Source organism: Phaseolus vulgaris, chromosome 5 (genome assembly GCF_000499845.2).
Source record: "Phaseolus vulgaris cultivar G19833 chromosome 5, P. vulgaris v2.0, whole genome shotgun sequence".
Lineage (NCBI taxonomy): Eukaryota > Viridiplantae > Streptophyta > Magnoliopsida > Fabales > Fabaceae > Phaseolus > Phaseolus vulgaris.
Window position 1 is genome coordinate 1,832,013 of NC_023755.2, and position 27,056 is coordinate 1,859,068.

Below are 27,056 nucleotides of genomic sequence, written 5' to 3' on the forward strand. Positions count from 1 at the left end.
AAATAATATTTTTAAAATGATTTAAATTATGGATGTAATAATTCTACGTTGCAGTTATTTTGATTTATAATAATATAATATTCATTCCTTTACATAGATGAAGTCAAACCTAACCTAATCCCATATAAATTAATATCTTAGAAGTTAGATTAAGTTCCATTATATTTAAACAGAAATCCAATCAAACTAAAATTTAAAATAATACTAATAATAATATAATTAATATTTAACTAAGTTAATAATTATATTTACTAAGTTATTGCCATATCATATCTATGTGATTAGAGGATATCAAATCTCTATTTATGGTATTGATTCCTTTTTCTCTATATAAATAAAGCAGCCATGGTTTATCTAAAAAATACACCAGTGTTCTCCACTCAATATTTCTCTGTACACTTGAGTTTAAAAATAATCTAAACTGAAAAGGTTATCAATTCAAATCACAATTTCTGTAAAGAATAATGTAAATTTTATCCAGCACCTCTGCCCCTATTTCTATTCACGAACCTAATATTTTCTGGCATTTTGACCAAGGATTATTCCTGTGTACCTCTCTTCTTAATAAAAAAATTAAAATAGAATCGATGTGCAAGAAAAAGAGCAAAATTTTCCCCTCAATAATCTTCTTCATCTTGTTCGTTGGCTTGATTGTTGGCTTGAGCTTTATACAACTCAGCAACCTGCAAAACATGAAAACATGAAAACATGAAGATGACAAAAAATAATCCATTACTATTTTCTCAATCTTGAATCATATTGGTACCTGCTCAGCTGATGTGGCCTGTTCAGGAGCTTTGTCATGCCGGAGTCGAATTAGTCGTGGAAATCGAAGAGATATGCCCTTCAAAGGAAAATGTAGAAAAATGTAGAAATGGCACAAAAAAAGTTAATGTTAGGCATCAATTCATTCATTGTATTACCTTGTTGGGATCAACTATGCCCGCTGCAGCACGGTGGACAGGGCTAATGGTCAGCTCTGCCGCTCTCACTTCCCACACCTCACTGGCTTCAAACCACACATCAGGATTCATTGTTTCTCCAAATCTATAGTATGACTGAAATCAAAGAGCATCATCAAATTAATTTCAAAAATATCAAGCATCACTAGAAAAGGATAAGAGTGAAAGAAGAGGTTGGGACCTTTGGCCTGGAAATCACTTTAGAACGAAGACTGGAAGAACGTTCTACAAGATCAGAATCTGCAAATCCCGTTCCTGCCCACCATAACAAGATTAAGAAAGAATCTTACCTAATGAAATCGAACAAAATTAAAATACTAACCAATCTTGCAAATACTTTGAAATTCTTCATTATTGTTGTCATAGCAAGCCAGGAGGAAGGCGCCATAAACTCCTACAAGACATGTCACTATTTCATTTCAAACCGCTCTAAGCTATTCACAATACCAGTGTATCTTAATCCCAAGGGCATAGCCTTCTTCATACATGATGTTAAAACGACGAGTAAAATAAGCAACATCACATTAAAGAGTACACTTTCTGATCACCTGTACGTCTTCCATGTCCGTGGAAAGCACCAATAGGTACCAAATCTACAGAGTCCCCTAAACTGCAAACTAGAGCCATTGAGCAAACATAAATTCATAATAAAGAATTAAGAAATATGAATGTCAGAACACACATCCTTACTTCTCCATATAATCTTTCTTCAGTTTTAGCCACCCGAGTGATCGCTTGGCAGGTTCATATGTAGCATCCTCATTTAATGTCTTAATGACTAATCCCTCACAACTATGAATCAAGAGACACCAAATATCAATGACAAATTCTCATTCAAATAATAGCAAGAAAACCAAACTTGAAACATATGTGAATGTCGGACAATAAACAATAATTTGAAGAGTATCATGCATTGTGCTGAAATTATGTACTATTTTAAACTCGAAATTAAGTAGAAGAGAAAGTGCACCTAGCACCAACAGCTTGGTAAAGAAAATTTTGTAACTCCTCAACATCATTTGAAGTTAATGCTTTTGCAAACTGAAGAGATCCAGATTCTTCATCAAAAGAGGCATAAAGATGCTGCAGACAGAAAACAGATACCCATCAATAAGTAGTTCTTATTTGTATAGAAGCCCGTGATTAATGGAATAAATTCATGAAAAAACAACATTCAATCAACGCTATGAAAGAGATCAATTGGTTTCCCTACCTATCAGGACTTGAGCAAGAGAACCCAACCTAAGAAACTACTCCATTAAGTGGAAGAGTCTCAATGCTTAAGTATTGTTAAAATTATGATTGTATGGTATTGTACAGTTTTCATAAAGCCGTATTTTAGGTGTATGTACCTAGCCTAAGGATTGAGTGATATAGGATAACTCTTTTCTCTTTCATATCTGTGTATATATATAATCACTGATTTTTACTGCATCCAAATTCAAGTGCATCCAAATTCAAGTCAGTATCAAAGCCCTGTTGTCTCCGGCCACCGTCTTCTGAAACAGTTTTGTCTAGCAAAGTCAGGGGTTTGGTGTGCCTCAAGGAGAACCCAACCCCAGTAGTGACATGACAAAAAGATTAGTAATGTGCTGCCCCGCTCTAATCCCAGTCAGTCCTTTATCAGGCACATGTGTCCATGTGCAACGTGGAATCACACCGGACCGCTTTCATCTGTCTTGTCGGCATCTTATGGTCACATTTCTTGACACTAAGTTCTAAAATAAATGAGTACCAAGAGTATGAGACTTAAATTTGAAAAAACCAACAATTAAGGTCAATCTTGTTGGGGACCAGTGTTTCAACAATTTGTATTTCTCAATCAGTGGAAGATTAACATTTGTGGGGTAATAGTTGACTCGAGTGCCTCTGATAATTTTTCTGGTCCGTCAACTCTTTCACATGATTCATTTCAGATTGGCCAATTACTCTTATGAAAAGTATTTGTTCCACGCTTAATCCATATCCCATTTATCGTCAACATTGTACTCTTTTTTTGTTTCTTTGTTTGCCACCATTGTTCCTAAAATTATTACTTGATCATCCAAGATAGCAACAAGCATGATTGATGAAGTGCACGATCTTGTAAGCATTGACACATAGAAGTTTGTTCCTATTCCCTCCCTCTGGAAAGAAGATTGTGGTTATAGATGGGTCTATGTTGTTGAAATTGGACCTACCCAGTGATGAAGTTGATCACCTTAAAGCTTGATTGGTGGCCAAATGATATATACAAATTTATAAACTTGATACCCACTAGGTTTTTTTTCTTGCAATGGTTGTTATTTTTCATTAGCCACTTCACCAACTTCACACTAAAAATGTTTTCCTTCATGGTAATATTAAGGAGGGAATTTACATGGAGCAACCTATTGGATTTGTTGCCTAGGGAGAGTCTCTCTATGGTCCAAAGTAGTCCCCACGAGCATGATTTGGTAAATTCAAACATACTATGCAGGTGTTTGGATTGAAACAAAGTTGACAGATCATTTACTTTTCTACAACCACACTTCTCCTGGGAAGTTTGTCTATCTAATCGTCTATGTGCATGATATAGTTATTCAAAAGAATTATACCAATAGGATCTCTTAGCTAAAGTTGCAATTATTCAACCATTTTTCAAACTAAAGATCTTAGTTATAAAAAAAATATTTTCCAAGTATATTGAAGTGGCTTAATCAAAAGAAGGTGTTGTTATTTCACAAAGGAAATATGGTTTTGACATTCTTGAGAAGATAGGGTTGGCAAATTTATGTCTATTGATGTTTCCATTGATCCAAATCAAAATTTGATGGGGTACTACGGTGAAACTTTTTCAAATCAAGAAAGAAATAGAAACTCATTTATCACATTGGTTAAGTTAGGCTTTAAACACTACTCCAATAATTACAAGACATAATATTTGTCGAAGTTGTTAGACAATTCATGAAGAATCCTCACAAGTGTTTTGGGTTGAGCTCTCCTTCTGTGCTAAGTCCTAACAATTGGTGTTTTTATTGAGTTAGACTATAGAACGAAATATCATACATAGGTTGGATTAAGGTGAAAACAAAATATTGATTGATGAATGAAGTCATCTCAAGGAGAAAAGGACTATCACCAGATCAATGATGATTATTGATGTCAATCCATAAAAGGGGTGACAGTTTTAGGAGTCCCACATTGAGTGGGGCGAACTACTTAATATGGTACTTACAAGCGGTGTTGTCAAGATCGCGATCTAGATCGCCGATCTTACGAAAAGAAAACAAGTTAGATTGTGGGGTGGATCAGAATTTGTCCGAATTGGAGCGATCCAACCATTCGGGTCAAACGATCTCTAGGCCTCTCTGATTCATGACTCGGCCCATTAAAAAAAACTAAACACCCAATCCAAATAAAACCAGAAACCCTAATTTCAAAACCCTATGTAGCTCACGACTTCGTTCTCGCCACCGCTCATGCCTCCGTTCACGCCTCGGTTCGCCGCTGCCCGCACCACCGCGACTCCACTGCCTCCGCCACAGCTCCACTGCTCGCGCCACTACAGCACGACGCGCGCCTCCACCACTGCCAGCACTTTCTATGATTGCTGCCGCACACTACTCTTCATTGCATTTGGATGATAATTATGAATGATGATAATGAAAATGAAGATCATTTAGAGGAGGAAGATGATTATCCTATGATTAATGTGAATGATTTTCTTGGATAGTTTACCTGTATTAAACATTATCTTGAATCTACTATAACTATGTTATGTTTTTGGACCATTTTATGAATTATGAATCTATGTTTAATTATGTTATGCAATGTATTTGGACCATTGTATGAATTATGAATCTATTTTTAATTATGTTATGTATAGTAGTAACTCGAATAATAACTCTTCCGACTCGAGTTACGATAATTGGGTTACGAATTTTCATACCCTATCCGATCCGCTAACAACATTGCTTACAAGGAGGTTCCTCTACCTAATGGAGGAGTCTTTTAGGTTGGACTTCCCTCTTGTGCTTAAGTCTTAACACTACCAAGCTAAAAATTGTATCTCAAAAGTTTGATCAGCATGTAGGTTTAAAACCTTTCAGCCTTCTCAAGGACTAAGCTACTGAATAAAAAAAACATGAAATTGTTGGTAGATGTTCAGTACCTCTCTACGGACTCTGAGGTTTTTCTGAAGAAGTTCTTGGCCATTTAGATACAACAAATCGAAACCAAATACGCAAACATTAACCTTTATATCTTCAGTTTCTACTTTCTTGCGAGGTCGAGTAGCAAGAGTCTGTCAAAAAGAAACATGTTCTTGAAAGAGTAAAAGAGAATTTAGATGTGAAGTACTAACATGTCACATATAAAGGCAGGTCATAAATGTAAATGAAATCTTCCTATCTGATACATGTCCTATATATTCTATGACAGAGAACTATAATAGAGAACTTTCTATGTATCAGTTAAAATAACATTCTTTTCTTCTTTCAAGTCACATGTCTAACTATCAAATCCTACCACAAAAATATCCAAAACCGAACTTGTGTCACCAAGATAGGTAAAACAACACAAGCATAACATACCAAAGGACTTAATTTTGATCAACTGCACGTAGAAAAAGGTTTCTGATAATGTACTGACATCAAAAAAAAGAAAAACAGCATTAAGATTACCTGGAAAGAAAGAAGCTTCCGTGTTGCGCGGTCATATGCAACAATTTCACAATCAAGAATAAATGAAGATACACTTTCTTTCTTTACCTGTTCATTGACACAAAATGGTCATACATTGTTTTACTAAATGCAAATTCGTGTTGTTAAGAAGTGCCCTTCCTAATAAAGCTTTTTTCTACCTTGAAACTGCCTCAATAACATCAGGAAACTTCTCAGTGTTCCGTTCTTCTTGTCTACTGTAAATCTCAACTTTACCATTCTCCAGATAATGTATCTGTTTCAATGCAGATAATGATATTGTACATAGTTAGTATCATAATAGCTATGTTTCTGATGGAAGATTTGACCATGAAGTATCACCTGGGCACGCTCTCCGTCATATTTGTATTCACAGGTAAACTCCACACCCTGGAATTTTTTTAGAATTTCAGGTACAGTTTTTACTGCCTTTGGCAGCATAGGTCTAATTGGAACACCAGGGGTAAATTTTAAAAATTTCTTTGGAAGCATCCATAGACCCTCTCTAAGCAGTGCAGATATTATTTTGTCATAGTCAGGAAGAACAGAATAGACTTGTTTAACAATATCCGAAGCCTGATGCAAAATGAAACCAGAAATAAATATATACTTACACACACACACACACACACACACACACACACACACACACACACACATATATATATATATATAATAGGAAAGAAAATGAGGAGGTGGTCTAGAGTGTTCTTCACTGTATACTGCAGCTTGGCCTAATGCAGCCAATAGAGTTTGCTCTGCATAACCAATTCGCAACTTCGCCTAGAAAACAAGAACAGGATGCATTTAACATGGAGAAGTAAGCCCACCAGAACATTTAAATAAAGAATTAAAATTTCAACCTGAAGCAAACGAATTAGATATTGAGGTTCACACTCAGTTGCAGCAACAAGAAGTGCCTTGATATGGTTCTTTTTTATTTCTTGACTGTCTTTTCCAGATTCCTGAACACATTCAGAAATAAAGAAAAAGTAACAACATAATTTAGCAACATTCAGTTGTACACAAAAAGGTGTTCAAACCCCGACAACAAATTCCTGCTTTATTCTCTTACAATAAATACACCAAGCCATACTAACTTCCAACATTGCCACTAAACAGATGGCAAGAAATTTAAAGATGAAAACAAACGTATATTTAGTTAGCCATGGCTTCAGCAAAAGATGCAGAAAGGAACCTCCTTCCCAGGCACATTAAACTCCAAAAAACATCTAACCATAATAGAGAATAGAAAAATGAATGAGCTGAAAATGACTGTTGTGCTCTATGCACGATATGTGATAAAGGCACCAATAACACACTCCAAGTCTTCTTCAGTATCAGTGGGAACTTACTTTTGCAAATTCTCTCTTTTTTTTACCATTCAAGCTGTTATACCACGTCAGAATGCACTAAACCTAGTTATCCCAAACCAAAGACCCATGATCATGTTGTGCTTAGTTTTCTCAATCACTCAAACATTGTAATAATAATTTCAAAATTAATCCATACATGGGTAGAACTTATAATGCAAGTTGTCAACAAAAAACTAGGCACTGCTATTTAGAAAGTAAATTTCAATAACATTGCAAACGTTTTGTCAAATTCCATCCCATACCCTTTCTTTTTTAAACCCTGCACTAACCCCATTTAATTGTTTGAAATAAACTGCAGTATTTTATAGGTGCCCAACCACTGAAATCATAATCAATGGACTATGAGAGGAACGCTTGGTAACATATCGAACAACCCAAATGCATTGGGATATTAAAATTCAATGATAACATACCTTAGCAATAAGGCGAAAAGTGTTGAAAACCTTCCTAATGGTCAATGCTTCAGGAGGCTTCTGCGGCTTATAATATTGAGAAATGGTAGATTGAGACGAACGGCTCTCTTTAACAAGCAAGCCCAAATCCCCCTTTTTCTGCCAATAATAAAATGTCCTTCGGTCAAAGTCGTCTCAGCAACGAGAATGGAAGAAATACCAAAAGAATCAGTCACCTGATACTAATTCTTAGTAAACAATTTCAGTCAAATTCATCTCAATAAGAATAATGCAAGAAAAAACAAAAGATTCAAGCACCGACAAATTCATTTCAACAAGAATTCTTAACAAGCGTCTTCTCCGGTCAAATTCAACTAAACAACAAGAAGGGAAAAAAAGAACCAAAAAGACTCAACTAAATTCAATCACCTGATACTGAGTCCTAATTAACTCCTCCTCCTTTCCATAGGCCTCCGCGAATGTCTTGATAATGATCGAGTCGCCGATTCCCAACTCCAACCCTTCATGAGGAGGCGCAATCCGGCTGGCGGAGAGGTAAACGATGGGAACAAGATCCTCCGGCGTGACGACCATAACAGTCCGCAGCATATTGCAAGCAATGTCAGTTATAACAGTTTTGCTGGTTTCCTCATCAATCATATCAAATGCCAAGGCGAGAAAGAGAAACGGCACTGGCTGTCCCTTCTCCCATGCAGTCACCGAAGCGGGATCGAAACTCGAGGGTTTCTGCCTCAACTGCTGCACTTGCTTCTCCATCTCCACGACTTCTTCTGCTTTAACCGCTTCTTCTGCTTTAAGAACTTCTTCCGGTTTAAGAACTTCTTTCGGTTTAAGAACCTGTTCCGGTTTAACAGCTTGCGGAGAAGGCAGATTGAGGAATTTGTTGATGCTAGGGTTTTGTGAGGAAGTGGAGTGTGGGGATTTTCTTTTCTTGGCGACGGAAGTGGAGTTTGGGGATTTTCTTTTCTTGAGGGATGATGAAAGTTTGGGTGTTTGGGGTTTGGACTGGGAATTCTTCTTGACGGCGGCGGCGGCGGCGGCGACGGACATTAGAAAGTCCAAGGCGGAGGGTGGCTTGGACATGGCGCGGAGGGAGACGGAGGAAAGAGACAGAAGGAAATTGGAGAAGAGGATCTTGTTATTCTCAACAATAAAAATAAAATTGTAACTACTGAATAAGAAAATAAAACCTAGTTATCTCTATTTAATCAATTTCAATTAATTATGATAATTAATATATAATTTTCTTAATATCTAATGACTAATAATATTATATAATAATTGATATATTTTTTAATAGGATCGAAAGTTTGAATGATTTGTTTCTATAATTATAACAATATTCCTTCTTACATAGATCAACATTTTATTTCTATAATTATAGCAATTATTATCTATGGATTAGCATTGTATTGTTTTAAAAGTATTCGGTTTGGTTACTTTTTTTTTCAATGAAATGAAACTTATTTTATATATATTTCATTTCTTATCTTAGTAAATATAATATATTGAATAAAAAAAAAAATAAACAATTTAATTATTATATTTTAATAATAAATAAATAAAATCGATATGTTCATTTGATTATAAATAATCTTATAAGATTATAAAACCTGACAAAAAAAAAGCATAGTAGGGTAGAAACTATGCTACTTTTTATAATATAATAAAGATAATTTCTCTCAATAATAAAATTTCTAAGTCACCGAGTTAAAATTTATTAAGATAATATTATTATAGTCATTATCACAATTGTGTTTATTTTAAATCTCTAGATTCCATTTTGATTTTGTCTTTTAAAAATATATTAGAAGTTTATGAGAAGGTGTATTTTAATTTTCTTTAATCTCGACTCTTATGATGTGAAGAGTCTCAATGCTTTAGTATTGTTAAAATTATGATTCCGCTGTTATTTGTCTTGTCGGCATCTTATGGTCTAATTTCTTGACACCAATTTTTAAAATAAATGAGTACCAAGAGTATGAGACTTAAATTTGAAAAATCCAACCATTAAGGTCAATCTTGTTCGGGACCAGTGGAATATTAACATTTGTGGGGTAATAGTTAGGCTTTAAACACTACTCCAATAATTACAAGACATAATATTTGTCGAAGTTGTTAGACAATTCATGAAGAATCCTCACAAGTTTTTTGGGTTGAGCTCTCCTCGTGTGCTAAGTCCTAACAATTGGTGTTTTTATTGAGTTAGACTATAGAACGAACTAACTATAGGTTGGATTAAGGTGAAAACAAAATACGGATTGTTGAATGAAGTCGTCTCAAGGAGAAAACGACTATTAACAAAACTAGGTTTAAAACCTTTCACCCTAAATCCTAAACATTAACTTTTATATCTTTAGTTTCTACTTTTGTGTGTTCACTATTTATTAAATATACTCCTTGGATTTCTCCAAATTATTAGACTTTGTTACAATATTTCACTAACTAATTATTCATTTATTTCTATTTAATTTTCAATCTTATTTTCAGTATCTCAATCTTTTGACTACTTGACCTAATCTTTTTAACTTTTCTATCATTCGGACTAGACAGTAGAGATGTCATTTTAAATATGAAAGAAATTAGAAGTATTATGATACCATTTCAGATATGGAATAAATTCCAGGTGTTTATAATTTGAGTTGGTTTCATTTTTATTTTATTAAAAAGTCATTTTAACTAAACATAAAAAAAAAATGTATTCCAATTTGTTTTGGGTTCAATTTAATATAAAATATGAACGAAACTAAATGCACAATATATATATTTATGATCAGTTTGGATTGATTTTAACAATGTTTCTTACAATAAAATTGTTATAAACAATCTTTTATGAAATAATTATTAAACATTTTATAATGAAAAAAATCTTAAATAAAGAGACGTGTTATTATTTCTTTTGGATACAATTTGTCTTATATAAATTTTTTTTTATCATTTACAGAATTTTATAATTAAAAACCGCAATGCAAATTTATTATCATATTTGATAAATATGAATACTTTGTGATTACAGTAGAATCAAATAATAAAACAACATTTAATTAATAATTTTTTTAATTATACATTAGCTGTTAATTAATTTTAAACATATAATCCTATATAGTTGTTAATTAATTTTAAACATATAATCCTATATAGTTGTTAATTAATTTTAAACATATAATCCTATATAGTTGTTAATTAATTTTAAACATATAATACTAAATTTAAATATAACAAACAGTTTGATCAATCTAAAATCCAAATCAAACCATTTAGTAGAAGAAAAAATAGATTCAAAAAATTTAAAGAAAATTCAGTTTTGGTTTTTTTTTTTTATGGCTCTTCAGTTATCTCTTTAGATTGATTATCTTTTTAACAGTCTTAGATTAAACAATATTTATTCAAACCCATGTTACTCAAGTTGAAAACTACCATATAAATTTGTTATAATGTTTTGATAAATATATATATATATATATATATATATATATTGTGATTATAATATAATCAAATCTTAAAACAATCTTCAAGAACACACGTATGTTGCTTGCATTAAATTCATATAATATATTAATTTAGTCACAAAATTAGCATTTTAGTCCTTACAATTGTAGGACATTTATCAACCTATAGTTCTGAAATTATAAATTAAATGTAATTTTGGTTTTTAATATTTTTCCTAGAATTTTAGTTCTTAATTTTTAATTAATTATTCGTAAGTTTGATCTTTGATTTTTTAAACATAATTTTAATATACTTTATCTTTGCAACATTCCAGAAATACATCTAACTATTACAATAAATTCTCCAGGCTTTTTACAAGTTTAAAGTTTTTCAAAATACTCATAATAAATGATTAGGACTTATATAGAAATCTAAATATTTACAATATAAAGTTTAAAATAAAATCCTAAAGCCCTTCAGACCCTTCTGTACTTGTATAATCATCTACTGTGTACGTAATACACTCATCACAGTTCACAATACAACAATAAAAACAAGAATAAGCTGATGAAAAGAAATTTCATAACATATTTAATTCATGCAAAAAACAATCAAACTAATCATTTATAGAAACTTCTTTACATGTTGTCATACAAAATTTCAATATCAATTTCATCATTCATACTGACCACATATGAATTTATTTTCAATCATAATTGTTCGATATGAATTTATTTTTATTGTTGTTGTTTTTATTTTCTACATTTATTTATTTTTACATTTTTTCTTCTTCACATTTTTAAGTATTAAGTGTAACATCTGCATTAGTTTTTTTTTTTTTTTTAAGATTGTGTATTAAGGGTAGACACTTCAATATTATCTCAATGTCAACTACTAATTAATATTAATTGACTTTGATCTTTTTTATAATTATGTCCCGTATTTTTACTTGAAATTAACATGATTACATCATCAATAATAATAGAAATAAATATTAATTTATGTTAATATATTGAACTTTTATGTTGTTGTAGGGTTTAATTTTTTATTTTCTTCATTCTTAAATAAAATTTAAACTAAACATTTCTACTTTACTACTTTTTTATTTTTATTTTGTAAAAACTCATTTCTGTATTCATTAATTATATTTCTAACTATTTTAAACATTAAAAATATTTTTTTTAATATATTCAAAATTAAAATTATCAATTTTTATTTTTTTTACTTTTGAAACTGTACTAGATAGAAAAATAAAAACAAAAAGGTACTAAATAGAAAAATAATGTTACATAAAAAATTGAGTCAACTTCAAAATACCTAAGATAAAAAAGTTCATATAAATACTACAAAAGTTAAATTATTCCAATCATAAAAATTAAATAATTAAAAATGAAGAAATATCAAATTTATATGTCCAATTCTCTAATTATGTGGATTAATATTTTATCACATGATTTCTTCCAAAGTCGTTGAATTTGATACTTACATTTCTTAAAAAATACACTGCTCCAAACTCAAGTTCTCACAAAACAAAATAAAATTTATACGAAGTTTTTCCAACTAAAAAAACAGAAAGCATTTCCAAAAAAAAAAAACTGCACCTCAATTAAATAAAAAAAATGGAGTCATCTTGTATTGTGCAGCCCAATAAAAAGAATAAAAACCTAAATCACAATGGAACCTTGATTCTACACCACCCAACGACACCACCGCGATCACCGCACGAATGCACGAACCGCCACCATCGCGCGATCGCTACCACCGCCGCACTCGTACAGAGAAGAAGCACCACCTCCGCATAATGTGACTGAAACCAAAACGCAACGCGAAACCCTAAAGTGAGTTTATTCTATTGATTGATGCAATGTTAAAGGTGAAAAAACAACATAACACAGTAGATTTCTTTTTATCATTTTGTAATAAACTTTCTATAATCTTACTCGCTTCAGTAGATTTTTTTATATCATGGTTGTAATAAACTTTCTTTAATCTTGCTCTTAGCTTGATGAAGATGAAACTATTACTGGATATTTGTTAGAGGAACATCATACCTCTTCTATGAAATTCTATGAATTCTACTTAAATTTTTTATTAATTTTGTTCTCTGTTTTATTTATATTGGTGTTATTTTTTTTTTTTCAGTTTGGTAGCCATCCACCCAATAGCTAACTAGAGAGTATTAGTTTTAAGGATGTTGCATAGGATTTGTAAAAGGGTGACAATATACAAAACTAACAAAGATAAAGAGGCTTCCTCTTCAAGGATGTTGCGGTGGATTCGTATAATGGAGGTAATCTACAAAGCTAACAAAGATAAAGAGACTTCCGCTTTAAGGATGTTGCAGAGGATTCATAAAAGGGTGATCAATAAAAGGGTTTTAGTAGAGGCAATATACAAAACTAACAAAGATAAAGAGGCTTCTCCTTGGGCTTCCGCTTCAAGGATGTTGCAGAGGATTCATAAAAGGATGATCAATAAAAGGGTTTTAATGGAGGCAATCTACAAAGCTAACAAAGATAAAGAGACTTCCCCTTCGGCTCCCGCTTCCGCTTCAAGGATGTTGCACAGGACTCGTAAAAGGGTGATCAATAAAAGAGTTTTAATGGAGGCAATCTACAAAGCTAACAAAGATAAAGAGACTTACCCTTCGGCTCCCTCTTCCGCTTCAAGGATGTTGCATAGGACTCGTAAAAGGGTGATCAATAAAAGAGTTTTAATGGAGGCAATCTACAAAGCTAACAAAGATAAAGAGACTTCCCCTTCAAGGAGGTTGCAGAGGATTCATAAAAGGGTGAATAATAAAAGGGTTTCAAGGATATTCCAGAAGATTCGTAAAAAAAAGGTGATTAATAAAAGGGTTTTAATGGAGGCAATATACAAAGCTATCAAAGATAAAAGGACTTATGCTTTGACTTCAAGGATGTTGCAAAGGAGTAGTAGAAGGGTGATTAGTAAAAGGATTTTAATGGAGGCAATCTATAAATCTAACACAACTAACAAAGATAAAAAGGCTTTGGCTCTCACTTCGTCTGTCACCTCAGCTCTCACTTTGGCTCTCACCTCAGCTCTCACTTCTCTCACTTTGGCTCTAGCATCGGCTCTAGCATCAGCTCTAGCATCAGCTCTAGCATCGGCTCTCGCTTCGGCTCTAGCGTCAGCTCTCGCATCAAAGATGTTACAGTGGATTAATAAAAGGAAAAAGGTGACTAATAAAAGGGTTAAGAAAGCTAACTACAAAGCCAAGAAAACTAATAAAGATAAAGAGACTTTGTTATTGGCGAAATAGCTTAACCGAGATCATGAGATCCTCTTGAAAATAAGGGTTTTTCTTGCATTTCTTTATAATATCTTTAGAATATATGATTTCATGTTATGAATGATGCAAAATAATCTATTGATTTTATTCACATACTCAAATCAATTGTGTTTACTTGTGTCTGAACAAATTAATCAAAAGACGACACAATGAAGAGAATTAAAATTTCAGGATAAATGATTTGTAAGTGTATACTTTTCCATTTCATAATTTCATTTCAAACATGATAGTTAGAGTTCTTAAGAAGATTCATAGTTATAAAAGTGATTAAATACAACACATATTGATGATTAATCTCTACTCTTTGTTTAATTTGGACTAATCCAACTATGAGACAGATCATCACTTATTTTAATGTTTTGTTCAATTTTTTCATTCTTAAATAGTGAGTAGTCTATAGTTTGTTCATCACTTCTTCTGACCATCTTATTTTAAGTGGTTATGTTGTCTTTATTTCACTTGTTTCTGTTCATATTTTCTTCATAATCATCGATATATATATATATATATATATAAATGATAATATTTACAATTTTTTTACCTAAAATTTCAACTTTTTTTACAAAATAATAAATATATCATCAATTAGACATATATATATATATATATATATATATATATATATATATATTACTGTGTTTGTTTGTTTTGTGTACCTAATATCCTGTTCCGCTTCCTCTGCTTCTGCTTCTCTTCAGCTTTTGAAAACAAAATTTTCAACTCACACCAAATAGTTTTATATTAATTTTATTCAAAAAATTTGTCCAAATTTTATATATTACAATATTATCTATAAATAAGAAATTTTAAAATAATAAACAAAAAAGTAAAATTAAATTAGACTAACAGTATTAATTTATATTAACAACAATATTACACCATCAACACTTTAGTTTTATTAAAACAATAAAAATAATAAAACAAAACCAACAAAACAATTAAATAAAGTAAATATCAAACTTATATCTAATAGACATTAAAAAAAACTTTATTTTCTTTAAAATACAATAGAATCAAACATATAATATACTTAATTATTTTTCAAAACCAAATATAATAATAAACATAATTATTTTTTTTCATTCAAAATATAACAGAACTAATTTACCACAAGAAAAATTCTGTAGAGAGTAACTAATATATATAATATTCACTCTGATTAAGAAATCTCTACACACAAAAAAATTATAGGAAGAAATTTAAGAATACCATCGTTATTAGTTACATTTCAATTTTATCAACCAACTATTCAAATAAATAAATAAATTATTATAAATATATTTTCCTCTTTTTCAATAATTTTAAAAATGTTATTCGATTGTAATGAAGGTTAATATACTTGAAAACTTCAATTCAAGATTTGAAATAATATTGTTTATAAAAAAGTTTTCATTTCATTAATTAAATATTTTTCTTATATTTGACATCAATATTTGAATGTAAAATATTACTTGTTATCAAAATATTTTTTTCTCTTTCAAAATTCTCAATTTTAATTTTCTAATTCTAATAATAATAATATAAAATAATTTTGATAAAAATAATAAAGCAAAGAAAAAACTTTCCTTACTTCTATTGACAATATATAAATTATATTTTTATCCAGTTTACTTCTTCTTAATTAATTCAATCAATGAAAAAGAGCCTGTGTAGAAGACTAAAGCGCTTGCACTTTGGATCAAATGAGGCACCGCAACATTAACACTGTAAACGAAACTAGAGTGAACAGAAAAGGAGTTTGATGAACCCTAAGAGTGAAGGTGCACAGAAAGAAGAATAACTGGTACGAAAGTAAGGAAAAAAATATTATTTACTTCACTGAGAGTTTTGTAATTACAGATATATACTTATAAAAAATAAAATTGTAGGACATTTATTAACCAATAGTTCTTAAATTATAAATTAAATGTAATTTTGGTTTTTAATATTTTTCCTAGAATTTTAGTTCTTAATTTTTAATTAATTATTCGTAAGTTTGATCTTTGATTTTTTAAACATAATTTTAATCTACTTTATCTTTGCAACATTCCAGAAATACATCTAACTATTACAATAAATTCTACAAGTTTTTGTACAAGTTTAAAGATTTTCAAAATACTCATAATACATGATTATGACTTATATAGAAATCCAAATATTTACAATATAAAGTTTAAAATAAAATCTTAAAGCCCTTCAGACCCTTCTGTACTTGTATAATCATCTACTGTATACGTAATACACTCATCACAGTTCACAATACAACAATAAAAACAAGAATAAGCTGATGAAAAGAAATTTCATAACATATTTAATTCATGCAAAAAACAATCAAACTAATCATTTATAGAAACTTCTTTACATGTTGTCATACAAAATTTCAATATCAATTTCATCATTCATACTGACCACATATGAATTTATTTTCAATCATAATTGTTCGATATGAATTTATTTTCAATCAAAATGGTTGGATTTTATTTCAATCCACATATGAGATATTGACATATCTCCATAGCACTCACTAATACAGGGCACACACGTGGCCTAATAAGAGCAATACAATGGTAACAACAAGAATATGGAGTTTATCGTGATTGATAAATTGCAAACACATACCAAGTGTTTTTATTCATGTAGTTTTTTATAACAACTATAGTGTGTGTTAAGTTCCTTAATTGAGAAGTGGTTCATATAGTTTGTTATACCATCTCTGATACATTACATCTTATATGATATCCATGATTTTTTTTTTCATGCCTTTTGGAGTATGGGTTTGTTTTGAAATTCTAAATTGCAAAAGATCCAAAATGTGAACACAAATGAAACCCCTATTTTCGTCCAAAATGGAAAAACCCACGAAGGTGCGCACCCCCTCTTTGTAGCGGTTTACTCTTGACCATCCATGAATGTTGCCTATCTCCACAACATACCCCTCCATTTTGGCGGTTCACTCCTCAACTAGGTTTCTTCGATGAATGTTGCCTATCTCCACCTATAAATAGGTTACTCTCCCTTTTTCTGAAATACACCTTCAATCACTCTCCTCTCTTCTTCTATATTCTCAGGTTCTTTGTTTTTACGAGCTTGCTTGCGAGTTGAGTTCTTTGATGCCATCCGAAATTTTTTATTCTGGGAACTTGTGCAACACACTGTGGGCAAGTCTTTAAAGATAATGATCATTTACGTCTCAGAAAATCAATCATGTTTATGTTCTTAGTTGGCATTTATTGCATTTATTACTTGTATTACAAAGTGGACTTTAAGTCTAACTCAACCTCATAAAACGAACTCATAAAGTTGAGGTTCGCACCCACTTATATACAATGAAATGTCCTCATCTTTAGTCGATGTGGGATCTCCAACACACCCCCTCACGCCGAGAGTGACAACTCGTGCATGTGATAACATATTATGGGTGGTCCGATAACGACCCGATAGCGGGTGACCTGATAAGCCCAACAAACACTCGCTAGGATAGGATCGAAATGACTCAGATACCATATTACAAAGTGGACTTTAAACCTAACTTAACCCCATAAAACCGACTCATAAAGTTGAGGTTCGCACCCACTTATATACAATAAAATGTCCTCATCTTTAGTTGATATGAGATCTCCAACAACTTAAGCATTTAATAATCTTCTACAAATAAGCTCAAACATGACAAATTTTTTGGGAGTTGCTTATACTTCTTCCGTGGTTAAGTATGATAATTTTATTGTTTATATGTATATATAATTTAAAAGTTATCTAATTAATTAAATGGTATGTAATTAGCTAATTAATTTTAAAATCTAAAGTAGTTGATAAGTAAAATCTTGATAGTTAATTAGATATCAATTTAAAAATTAATTTAAATTTTTTATTAATAATATAAACTAATTTTGTATAAAGTAATATGTAATTAGTTAGTATAGTAACAAATTATTATCGGTATTTAAAATTAATTTTTATTTAATGATTTTTTTCAGTAGCTTCAAAATTAATGACAAGGATGAATATGCGTTTTACTCTATTTTTCAGAAATGGAACAAAGCACGGATAAATGAATATAAACAATGAAAAATTATGTTTGGTATTGGAATTGGAAATAGAATGAACTGAAGAGGTGAGAAGAGACACCATACAAAATATCTTAGTTTTCTTCTTGTATACATTTTATTAGGTTTTTTTCACTCTTTATCGTATTTAATCTTATATTTTAAGGTTTAATGTTTATTAAAATTAAGTGATGTGGGGTATAAAAAAAATAGAAATCTCACAATTTAATTATGATAAATTGTGATTATAAAGATTGGTGTGATCCTAAAATGGCAGCAAAAGCATAAAGGGAAAGAAATAAAATATGAAGGAATAATTTTGGTGAATGTCTAAATGTTTAACTGCATTAGAAATTGGATAGAAATAATAACTAGAAAAAGTCCAAATTTTATTATTTTTAAATTTTGGATTGTAGGTGTTGTTTTGGTAATGCTTTATTGGCATAAAGAATCCATTATGTACCAATTATTTGTTTAGATAATAGTTTTAGTGTAAGAAAAGAAATAAATATATGTAATTAACATAAAATTAACATTAAAATTATTATTATTTGTAACTTTATGTAATGATATTTTTATTTTATATGTTAATGTAGTTTTTACGAATATATTAAATTGAATTTTTTATATAATAAATAATTAAATTTCACAATATTATTAATTTATATATCCTTTGCATTTCCTATCAATTCTGCTATTTTTGTGTGGATCTGGATCTTCTTGAAAAAGAGGTAAAATTGGATTTTTGTTTTGCTTTTTATCTAGATGATCTCTAAGAGCATCCCTAATAGGTAAAGTATGGAGGAGATCAATTTGGGGAAAATTCCATTTGACGTTCATTTTCATCCGTCAGATAATCTTGTGGCCACGGCTCTAATTAACGGTGATCTACACCTGTATGTTCATACCTAACCATTTTTTTACTATTTATATTTTTTTTTATTTATGATGATTGATTATTATATTGAATTGGATATATGTCCTGCAGATACCGTTTTGGTCCTGATATGGTTCTTGTGAGGTATATAAATTCTGAACCTTTTTTGTTTTTGTGTGATTGTTACAATTATTAATATTATTTTATTATTTATTCTTTTAGGCAATTGGAAGTTACTGCACACAGAGATTCTTGCAGGGCTGTTCGATTCATCGATTGTGGGCGTGGTAATGCAGTTTATTTTATTTTGGATGCTGTGGATGATTTCTGATGATGAGTTTGATGTGTTTGAGGACTTTAGGGTTTATGGTTTAGGGTTTATTCTTTCAGTGCTTTTGACGGCTTCTTCAGATTGTTCTATACTGGCTACTGATGTGGAGACCGGATCTACCATTACTCGTATTCATAATGCTCATAAGTGAGTACATTTATTGTAATTACACATTTCTTGTGATTTGCTTTAAAAATTTTATTTCCTTTTTGTTCTCATAGGGCTGCAGTGAATAGATTGATAAACTTGACCGAGTCTACCGTTGCCTCAGGAGATGATGATGGTTTTATAAAGGTATATGAATTTTTGTGAGAATTCCTATTCCTATTCCTATGCATTCATAATATTTTACATAGATATTCACTCATTTCTATGATACCTACCAATAATTCATAAACCTTCTTATTACACTGAACAAAGAGAGAAACTGAATGAGAGAGAAAATAAAAACAAATGTTATTCACTAGTTATTTACTCAAGCCTAAAAAGATCTTATATACAAGGGTACAAAGAGAAAAAAAAAGTATAAGAAGAAGATTAAAGTTTACAACACTAATAAGGCCCATAAGGCCAGGCCCAAAAACAGAAGGCAACTGCTTCCTGCACCCGATCAATTGTGACTGGCACCCGACAAACTTTTTAAAATTCCATTATGTCCTTGTCTTGCACAGAACAACAATAACACTACGGAAAAAATTATCCGCAAGTCAAATGTCTCTTGCGGATAAAAATATCCGGAGGCCATTCTTCCACAACTGCAGATAAAAATATCTGGAGACCATTCTTCCACAATTGTGGATAAAAAAATCCGGAAGTCAAGTGCTCACTACGGATAAAAATATCCGGAAGCCATTCTTCCACAACTGCGGATAAAAAAATCCGAAAGTCAAGTGCTCAACTGTGGATAAAAATATCCAGAAATCATTCTTCCACAACTGCGGATAAAAAAATCCGGAAGTCAAGTGCTCAACTGCGGATAAAAATATCCAGAACCCAGTCCTGAACTGCGGATAAAAATATCCAAAATGTAATAGTAAATTACGGATAAAAACGTGTGGAACCCAATAATGAATTACGGATAAAAATATCCGGTAGGCATGACAGAGTACCTTTCTCTGACGATGGTTTCTTCTCTGACTTCAAAAGCTGATGGTGGCGGCTGCTGCTCTGCCTGCGATGATGAAGCTCACTGATGGTGAAAGAAACCAAGGGAGACGACGGTGGATGACGGTGACTGAGGGTGGCTGCAGCTGCTGCTTCAAGCACAAATGAACAAGAAGAAGAATAGGGTTGAGTGCATAAGATTGGGTGCCTATCACATTTTAAGATTCATTAAGGGTAAATTGGACTTTTCCTATGATTCATTAAGGGTAGATTGGACTTTTCCTATGTGTGATTGGGTGCTAGTTAAAAATGATATGGTGCAGGGAGAATCTGCCAAAACAGAATAGTTGTCACTTCTGAAAGCCCATGTATGTAGCAAGCATAGCAAATATCATGTCAATGATATCAAATCCATTTCACTACAATCCCTACCATTGATTATTTTATTTCATACATTGTATATTTTTAATTTTATTTTTAGTGTTATTCTGTTTAAAAGTCACCTACTATATGAAGATAGTTGCAATATTGATCTTTGAATATTAGTATTTTCTTGTTGTAGGTTTGGGATACCAGAACACGCTCTCGTTGCAATTATTTTAATGTCCATGAAAGTTACATTTCAGACATGACTTTTATATCGGGTGAAATGAAACTGTTGACAATAAGGTAGCAAATTCATGTACCTCACATGCCTCAAAATATGTCTAAATTTTTATTTTTCATCAATTATTTTCCTTTTGTTAGTGGAGATGGGACTCTGGGTGTTTGCAATCTTCGAACAAATACAGTAAGTTCAATATGTTTTTTTTTTTTTCTAGTTCCTTTTAAAGCATTACTTCTCTTTATTTATTTTATGAATTTTAACCACCCTTCATGATTCATTCAAAGGTGCAAGAAGCTCGAACCGAATTGTATGAGTTGTTCTCTATTGTTTTAATAAAGGTATCAAAGTCAAGGCCAAACTTGCAGTGAATTTTTATACTTTTTGTAGAAATTTTTTAAATATTTCTGGAATAAGTGTTATTAAAAAGGTATTAATACATTTTATGCTTGTATTCTTGCTCCTCAAAGAATAGTTTTGTCTTGCTTTTGAAAGCATTCTTTCTTATTTTTATCGTCACTCTTATAATTTGGCTAAATATCTGAAGAAATTTAATTGTTATCCATTTATAATTTTATTACAGCATATCCACATGCTCTTATTCAATGTCTATTTTTATACTGAATGTGGTTGACACTTAAACTCTAAAATGATCACATGACTAATGTTTACATTTTTCGGCTGGGGTGACCAGAATGGTAGGGAAATTGTGTGCGGATCACAAAGTAGGCTCATTATGTATTCATGGGAAGGCTTCAAGGATATTAGGTATATGACGTGGAATGTGTCAAAATTAGATAATGATTAAAATGTCTGAGGAGAGGCTGAGTGACATTAGTTGGATGTTTTCCTTAGTTTAGTATAACTAATTGGTTTCAATTCCAGTAATATTCGTTACGGCGTGAACATGAAAAGCTCTGTTGATGCAATGTTGAAGGTGAATCAATAACATAACACAAATCTTTCAGCTTCAGTAGATTTTTGTATCATTTTAAGGTTTTGTAATAAACTTTCTTTGATTTATTCTTAGCTTGATGAAGATAGAATTATTACTGGATCAGAGAATGGGATTATCAAGTGAGTCTTTTATACCTCTTCTATGAATTCTACTTCAAACTTTTATTTATTGTGTTCTTTGTTTCATTTATATTGGTGTTATTTTTTTTAGTTTGGTCAGGATATCACCCAACAAGATATCACCCAACTTCGTCCAGAAAATAGCTGAACACCCAGGATATCCTGTTGAGTGTCTTGGTAACATATAGTCTCTTCCACTCTTAGCATTTGTGATTTGTTCAGCTTGCATATGAAAAATATTGTTTTAAACCTCAATTTCTTCAGTAATTTCTCTATACTTAGCATGGATTCATTAATTTTTATTGTGAGGTGATTTTGGGACTTCATCTATGATTTGTGTGTGTTCTCCCTCCTTATTCCATGCTTGAGCATCATATTCCTAACTTATTATAAGCTTCACTTAGATTTTTTATGGTCTTGTAGCATTCTCTCATAATAGAAAGTTCCTTGGAAGCATCGCACGTGATGAAATGTTAAAGGTACATCTTTATTCTAATTCCTTAATATTTACTGAAACTTTTTCCTTTTCTTTCATGTTTATACTAGGCCGTTTTTTTTACTCAGACTTATTTATTTTTTATTGTCGATAAAAAAAAATATGTTAATGAAGAAATTAGTAGTTTGAATATCCTTAATTATCCTTTTGTGCAGCTATGGGATTTGGATAGCATATTACCAGATACAAGAAACACACAACGACAACGATGTGCACCTATGGGATTTGGATAACATACTACAAGATACAAGAAACACACAAGGATGTGTACGGGATTTGGATAACATACAAGATACAAGAACACACACAACAATGTGTATGAGATTTGGATAGCACACTACAAGATACAAGAAACACACAACACCCTTTAAATATTGTGTTACATTTGGCTAATTTGCAACTAGATCTATGTTTACTATTTTTTTTTGCATTATTTGCATTATAATGTTTGAATCTAGTTATATTTTTATTGTTAAACATTGAATCGTATGCTTATATTTGTTAATTCTAACTTGGATTCTATACATTGCAGATGTGTTAATTTATTGATCACTAATGTATGGCACATATTGATGACTAGTGCAACTGCCTCAATTGCATAAATAGTAATTGAGTACAATTTAATGTTTAGCTTCTTTTAAATGAACTAGTTTAGTATAAATATGAATATATTATTAGCGAAAGGTTTTGCTTAAAAACCTAACATAGATTGCTTTGATATGTTTGTCATATTTATTAGGATTTCATCTATTTAATTGTTGTTAGTTCTAGCATTTATCCATAAGTTAGTTATTCACTAAATGAATATTAAGAGAACCTTTTTGAAGGTAAAATATGACTGAACTTGAAAGGTGTGTGTAGTTCCTAGTCAAGATAACAAAGTATGCAAACTTTTAAAATCTTTATATGGACTGAAAGAAGCTTTAAAACAATGACATGAAAAACTTGATAATGTTCTACATTGTGATGATTTTTCTACTAACGATCCTAATAAATGTGTATAGTAAATCTAAAAATGGTGAATGTGTCATTATATATTTATATGTTGATTATATCCTATTTTTTGGTACATGCAATTGATATAGTTTCTAAAACAAAATTATTCTTGGATCTAAACCGTCATTTGAAGGTCATTAGTGTGTCCTACAAGATTTAATGGTGTTAAGAGGTGCTTGATATAGAGGTGACCATTAATTAATTTTTTCACATAACTTTTTTTCATGAAAATAAAAATATAAAAAATACAATAAAAATGGAAATTTATTTTTTTCTGAAACATATAACTCTCAAAATTATTTTTCAAATCTTGTGATAGACGTTAAAATTTTTTACATGCCCATATTATAGAAATGAACTTTTAGTATGTGACATTAAAATGGTACGAAACACACTTTGAGCTTATTTTTCATAATGTCCACATGTATGCAAGCTATGGCTTTTAGCAAATCTACAACTTCTTTGTTTTTTAAGAGACAAATTTTTTCTTCCTGCACCGTATCAATTATTTTAACCTGCATCCTATCATTTTTCAAAATTTTCCAAAATTATTCTCTATTTTAAATTTTAAAAAATATAATTTAAAAATCAAAATCTTGTTCCAAAAGAGAAAATCCAAAATGCAAAAAATATATTTTTGAAAAGAAAATTCAGAACACAAAATCTGAAAATATATTAAAAAAAATTCCAAAATTCAGAAATATATTCCAGAAATCCAAATTCGGAAATGTAATTTTTGAAAAAGAAGTTTTAGAATTTTTTTTATCCACACTATTTTCTTTATTTAAGAGATTTTTTATTATTTTAATAGTAAATCAGATGCAGATTGAAATTGATATAGTGTAGGAAGAATTTTTCATACTTTTATGTGTCTGATGTTCTACTAAATCTGGTTCCACTCTAATTAATTATGAATTTAATATTTATTATTAAAAAAGAATTAAGATAAGAGACAAAGAATTAAAATGTGTTATTGGCCCATATTTAGGGTTTGTTTGTTATCCTTAAACCTTTCAATATTTTTAGTTTCTAATCGAAATTTTAATAGACTTAAACTTTTTATTTATTTATTTATTTTAATTTCTATACTTGAGTAATTCGAAGTGATAATTATAATCACGTTGATTGTTCAATAGTTTATGACGTCATATGATAATTTAATGAAAAAATCACGTATATTTTTTTAAACTTTGTTTTAATTACTCATGAACTAATTTGCATATCCAATTGCATTAACATATTAGAAATTAAAAATCCAGTTTATTGGTCACATGTCGAGTCGTACGGGTCCGGGTCGATGTCGAGTCGTACAGGCCCGGGTCGATGTCGAGTCGTACGGGCCCGGGCCGATGTCGAGTCGTATCGGTCCGGGCCGATGTCGAGTCGTACGGGCCTGTATCGATGTCGAGTCGTACGGGCCCGTATCGATGTGGAATCGTACGGGCGCAGGCTGATGTCGAGTTGTTCGGTCCCGGGCCTAATGTCTTGTCGTCTGGGCTCGGGCCAATGTCGAGTTGTCCGGTTCCGGGCTTGATGTCTTGTCGTCTGGGCTCAGGCCGATGTCGAGCTGAGAGGGCTCGTTCGATGTCGATTCGTCCGGGCTTGGGCCGATGTCGAGTCGTCCGGGCCTGGGCCAATGTCGATTCGTCCGGGCCTAGGCCGATGTCGAGTCGTCCGGGCCCGGGCTGATGTCGAGTTGTCCAGGACCGAGTCGATTTTGGTGTGCGTCCAGGTTGAGTCGGCTTAGGCCCAGTTCGAGCCAAGTTAGTGTATGTCCATATCAAAATGGATTTAATGTAATTGACAAAATGGATTTAACAAAGTGGATTTAATCTAGATTCAATCCACTTTAAATGGATTTAAAAAAAATCCAAATATATTTGGTTTAGTTAAAGTGGATATGGATTTTAAATCCAATCCATTTATTTGGATTTGGATTGGATCTAGATTGGATTTTGGAAAATCCAATCCATGCCCACCCCTAGTAAATGGTTACCTGTGTTATGTTTGTGGCCACCAAGTCTTGACAGGATTAACTCTCTCAAATGAGCGAGAAATTAGTTCTACATCACCTCCAAAACATTAAAAACTCAACCTTACTTCTCAATCACTTCCAACTTCGTCATTACAATCCCTTGGGCTAACCAAGGTTTTACCCAAGCAAAGCTTCCTGCAAACCTACTTTCACAGCCAAAGTGGTTACCCATGTGTGTGCAAGTGGTTACCTGTGTTATGTTTATGGCCACCAAGTCTTGACAGAATCAACTCTCTCAAATTAGAGAGAAATTAGTTCTACATCACATCCAAAACATTAAAAACTAACCCTTACTCCTCAATCACTTCCAACTTCGTCATTACAACCCCTTGGGCTAACGAAGGTGTTACCCAGGAAAAGCTTCTTGCAAACCTACTTTCACAGCTAAAGTGGTTACCCATGTGTGGGTAAGTGGTTACCTGTGTTATGTTTCTGGCCATGAAGTCTTGACAGGATCAACTCTCTCAAATGAGCAAGAAATTAGGAATTACTTATGCATTATCCCTACAACATTAAAAACTCACTCTTTAATCACTTCCAATACATGTGGCAGACACAAAACTGGTTATCCGTGTGACTATAAATGGTCACTATTATAACGTTTATGACCACCTACTCTTCACATAATACCGTAGTACAAACTTTAGTACGGTTTATGTTCAACTTAAAAGATAACCAATGTTCATTTTTTCATGACCTGTGATTTAGATTACGATTATAGTCCATGTTATTTTCATCATATGTCATTCAATTATTCAACTATTAGTCTCATTCTTGTTTATAGTGCACATAATCAAATATTAAATCAAAACCGACATTTCGAATCAATAATTACATTTATACAAATATAGCATTACATAAAATAGTTATTGTATGTCTTAAATGTCTATAATTATGCTAATACAATGTCAACCCATGTCAAAAAACATTTAACAATTCAAAGGTCAAAATCTGATTTACAAGTTCAACCATGTGTCCAATCCTAATAACTCAGCATTACAAGATGTCACATTTTTCTGCCCCTCAAGTCCAAATATGACAGCAAATGTTCACAATAGATGTTGTCTTCGTGAAGCACCCACTTGCAAACCAAGTCCTGTTGCAAAATATGAAAGTTAGTTCTAAGAGATAATAAGAACAAAGGAGATAAAGACATAACAAACACAATAAAATTAACAAAGCCTGTCGATCATTCAAATAGAAAACTGGACACCCCAATGAAAAAATGTGGTAACCTGCTCACAAATTCAGAGACTGCACTCAAACATGACAATTTACCCCCACAATTGTTTCATACATGAACCAACAAACATAGAATGCATAAAACCACACAAGAAAGGGGAATGCCTTAACATTG

At 31.5% G+C, this 27,056-nt stretch overlaps 3 protein-coding genes and 1 long non-coding RNA gene across 7 annotated transcripts; 2 read left to right on the plus strand and 2 right to left on the minus strand.

Annotated features, from left to right (window-relative positions):
- Positions 1 to 289: 289 nt before the first annotated feature.
- On the minus strand, positions 290 to 8,576 carry LOC137834743 (DNA ligase 1-like). Of its 4 annotated transcripts, none has more exons than XR_011084955.1 (15): positions 7,821 to 8,576; positions 7,413 to 7,550; positions 6,487 to 6,588; positions 5,966 to 6,406; positions 5,783 to 5,879; positions 5,606 to 5,691; positions 5,095 to 5,226; positions 1,933 to 2,045; positions 1,653 to 1,754; positions 1,511 to 1,579; positions 1,285 to 1,356; positions 1,144 to 1,217; positions 924 to 1,058; positions 767 to 844; positions 290 to 683 (listed from the first exon to the last, which is right to left on the minus strand). XR_011084955.1 is itself a non-coding variant. In XM_068642911.1 (15 exons), exons 1-15 carry the CDS (start codon positions 8,493 to 8,495, stop codon positions 618 to 620), a joined length of 2,373 nt encoding a protein of 790 aa, XP_068499012.1. In that variant the 5' UTR covers positions 8,496 to 8,576; the 3' UTR covers positions 290 to 617. The 4 variants fall into 4 exon arrangements, 2 of the variants coding, with proteins under 2 accessions (XP_068499012.1, XP_068499011.1); XR_011084954.1 differs by having other exon boundaries at positions 1,285 to 1,371; XM_068642911.1 differs by having other exon boundaries at positions 1,511 to 1,572.
- A 3,902-nt stretch (positions 8,577 to 12,478) lies between these two features.
- On the plus strand, positions 12,479 to 14,258 carry LOC137834746 (uncharacterized). The gene is made up of 2 exons (XM_068642914.1): positions 12,479 to 12,679; positions 12,984 to 14,258. Exon 2 carries the CDS (start codon positions 13,033 to 13,035, stop codon positions 14,125 to 14,127), a length of 1,095 nt encoding a protein of 364 aa, XP_068499015.1. The 5' UTR covers positions 12,479 to 12,679; positions 12,984 to 13,032; the 3' UTR covers positions 14,128 to 14,258.
- A 4,716-nt stretch (positions 14,259 to 18,974) lies between these two features.
- On the plus strand, positions 18,975 to 23,176 carry LOC137836202 (WD repeat-containing protein 55-like). Its single transcript, XM_068645049.1, has 14 exons — positions 18,975 to 19,075; positions 19,168 to 19,200; positions 19,279 to 19,343; positions 19,447 to 19,534; positions 19,609 to 19,681; positions 21,054 to 21,160; positions 21,239 to 21,281; positions 21,383 to 21,436; positions 21,790 to 21,863; positions 21,981 to 22,032; positions 22,126 to 22,172; positions 22,264 to 22,349; positions 22,596 to 22,651; positions 22,824 to 23,176. The coding sequence occupies exons 1-14, from the start codon at positions 18,978 to 18,980 to the stop codon at positions 22,899 to 22,901; spliced, it is 954 nt and encodes a 317-aa protein (XP_068501150.1). The 5' UTR covers positions 18,975 to 18,977; the 3' UTR covers positions 22,902 to 23,176.
- LOC137836201 (uncharacterized) lies at positions 19,820 to 20,822 on the minus strand. The gene is made up of 2 exons (XR_011085206.1): positions 20,497 to 20,822; positions 19,820 to 20,391 (listed from the first exon to the last, which is right to left on the minus strand). It is a non-coding gene; the product is annotated as an uncharacterized lncRNA (long non-coding RNA).
- Positions 23,177 to 27,056: the final 3,880 nt, after the last annotated feature.

Coding starts and splice junctions, on each gene's coding strand:
- LOC137836202 (XM_068645049.1), top strand. CDS start 18,978: ATGGAGGAGATCAATTTGGGGAAAATTCCATTTGACGTTCATTTTCAT. Junction 19,076..19,167: donor ATTAACGGTGATCTACACCT/GTATGTTCATAC, acceptor TATGTCCTGCAG/ATACCGTTTTGGTCCTGATA. Junction 22,652..22,823: donor CACGTGATGAAATGTTAAAG/GTACATCTTTAT, acceptor CCTTTTGTGCAG/CTATGGGATTTGGATAGCAT.
- LOC137834743 (XM_068642910.1), bottom strand. CDS start 8,495: ATGTCCAAGCCACCCTCCGCCTTGGACTTTCTAATGTCCGTCGCCGCC. Junction 1,218..1,284: donor TCAAAGTATTTGCAAGATTG/GTTAGTATTTTA, acceptor TATGGTGGGCAG/GAACGGGATTTGCAGATTCT. Junction 845..923: donor GCATAGTTGATCCCAACAAG/GTAATACAATGA, acceptor TTTCCTTTGAAG/GGCATATCTCTTCGATTTCC.
- LOC137834746 (XM_068642914.1), top strand. CDS start 13,033: ATGTTGCATAGGATTTGTAAAAGGGTGACAATATACAAAACTAACAAA.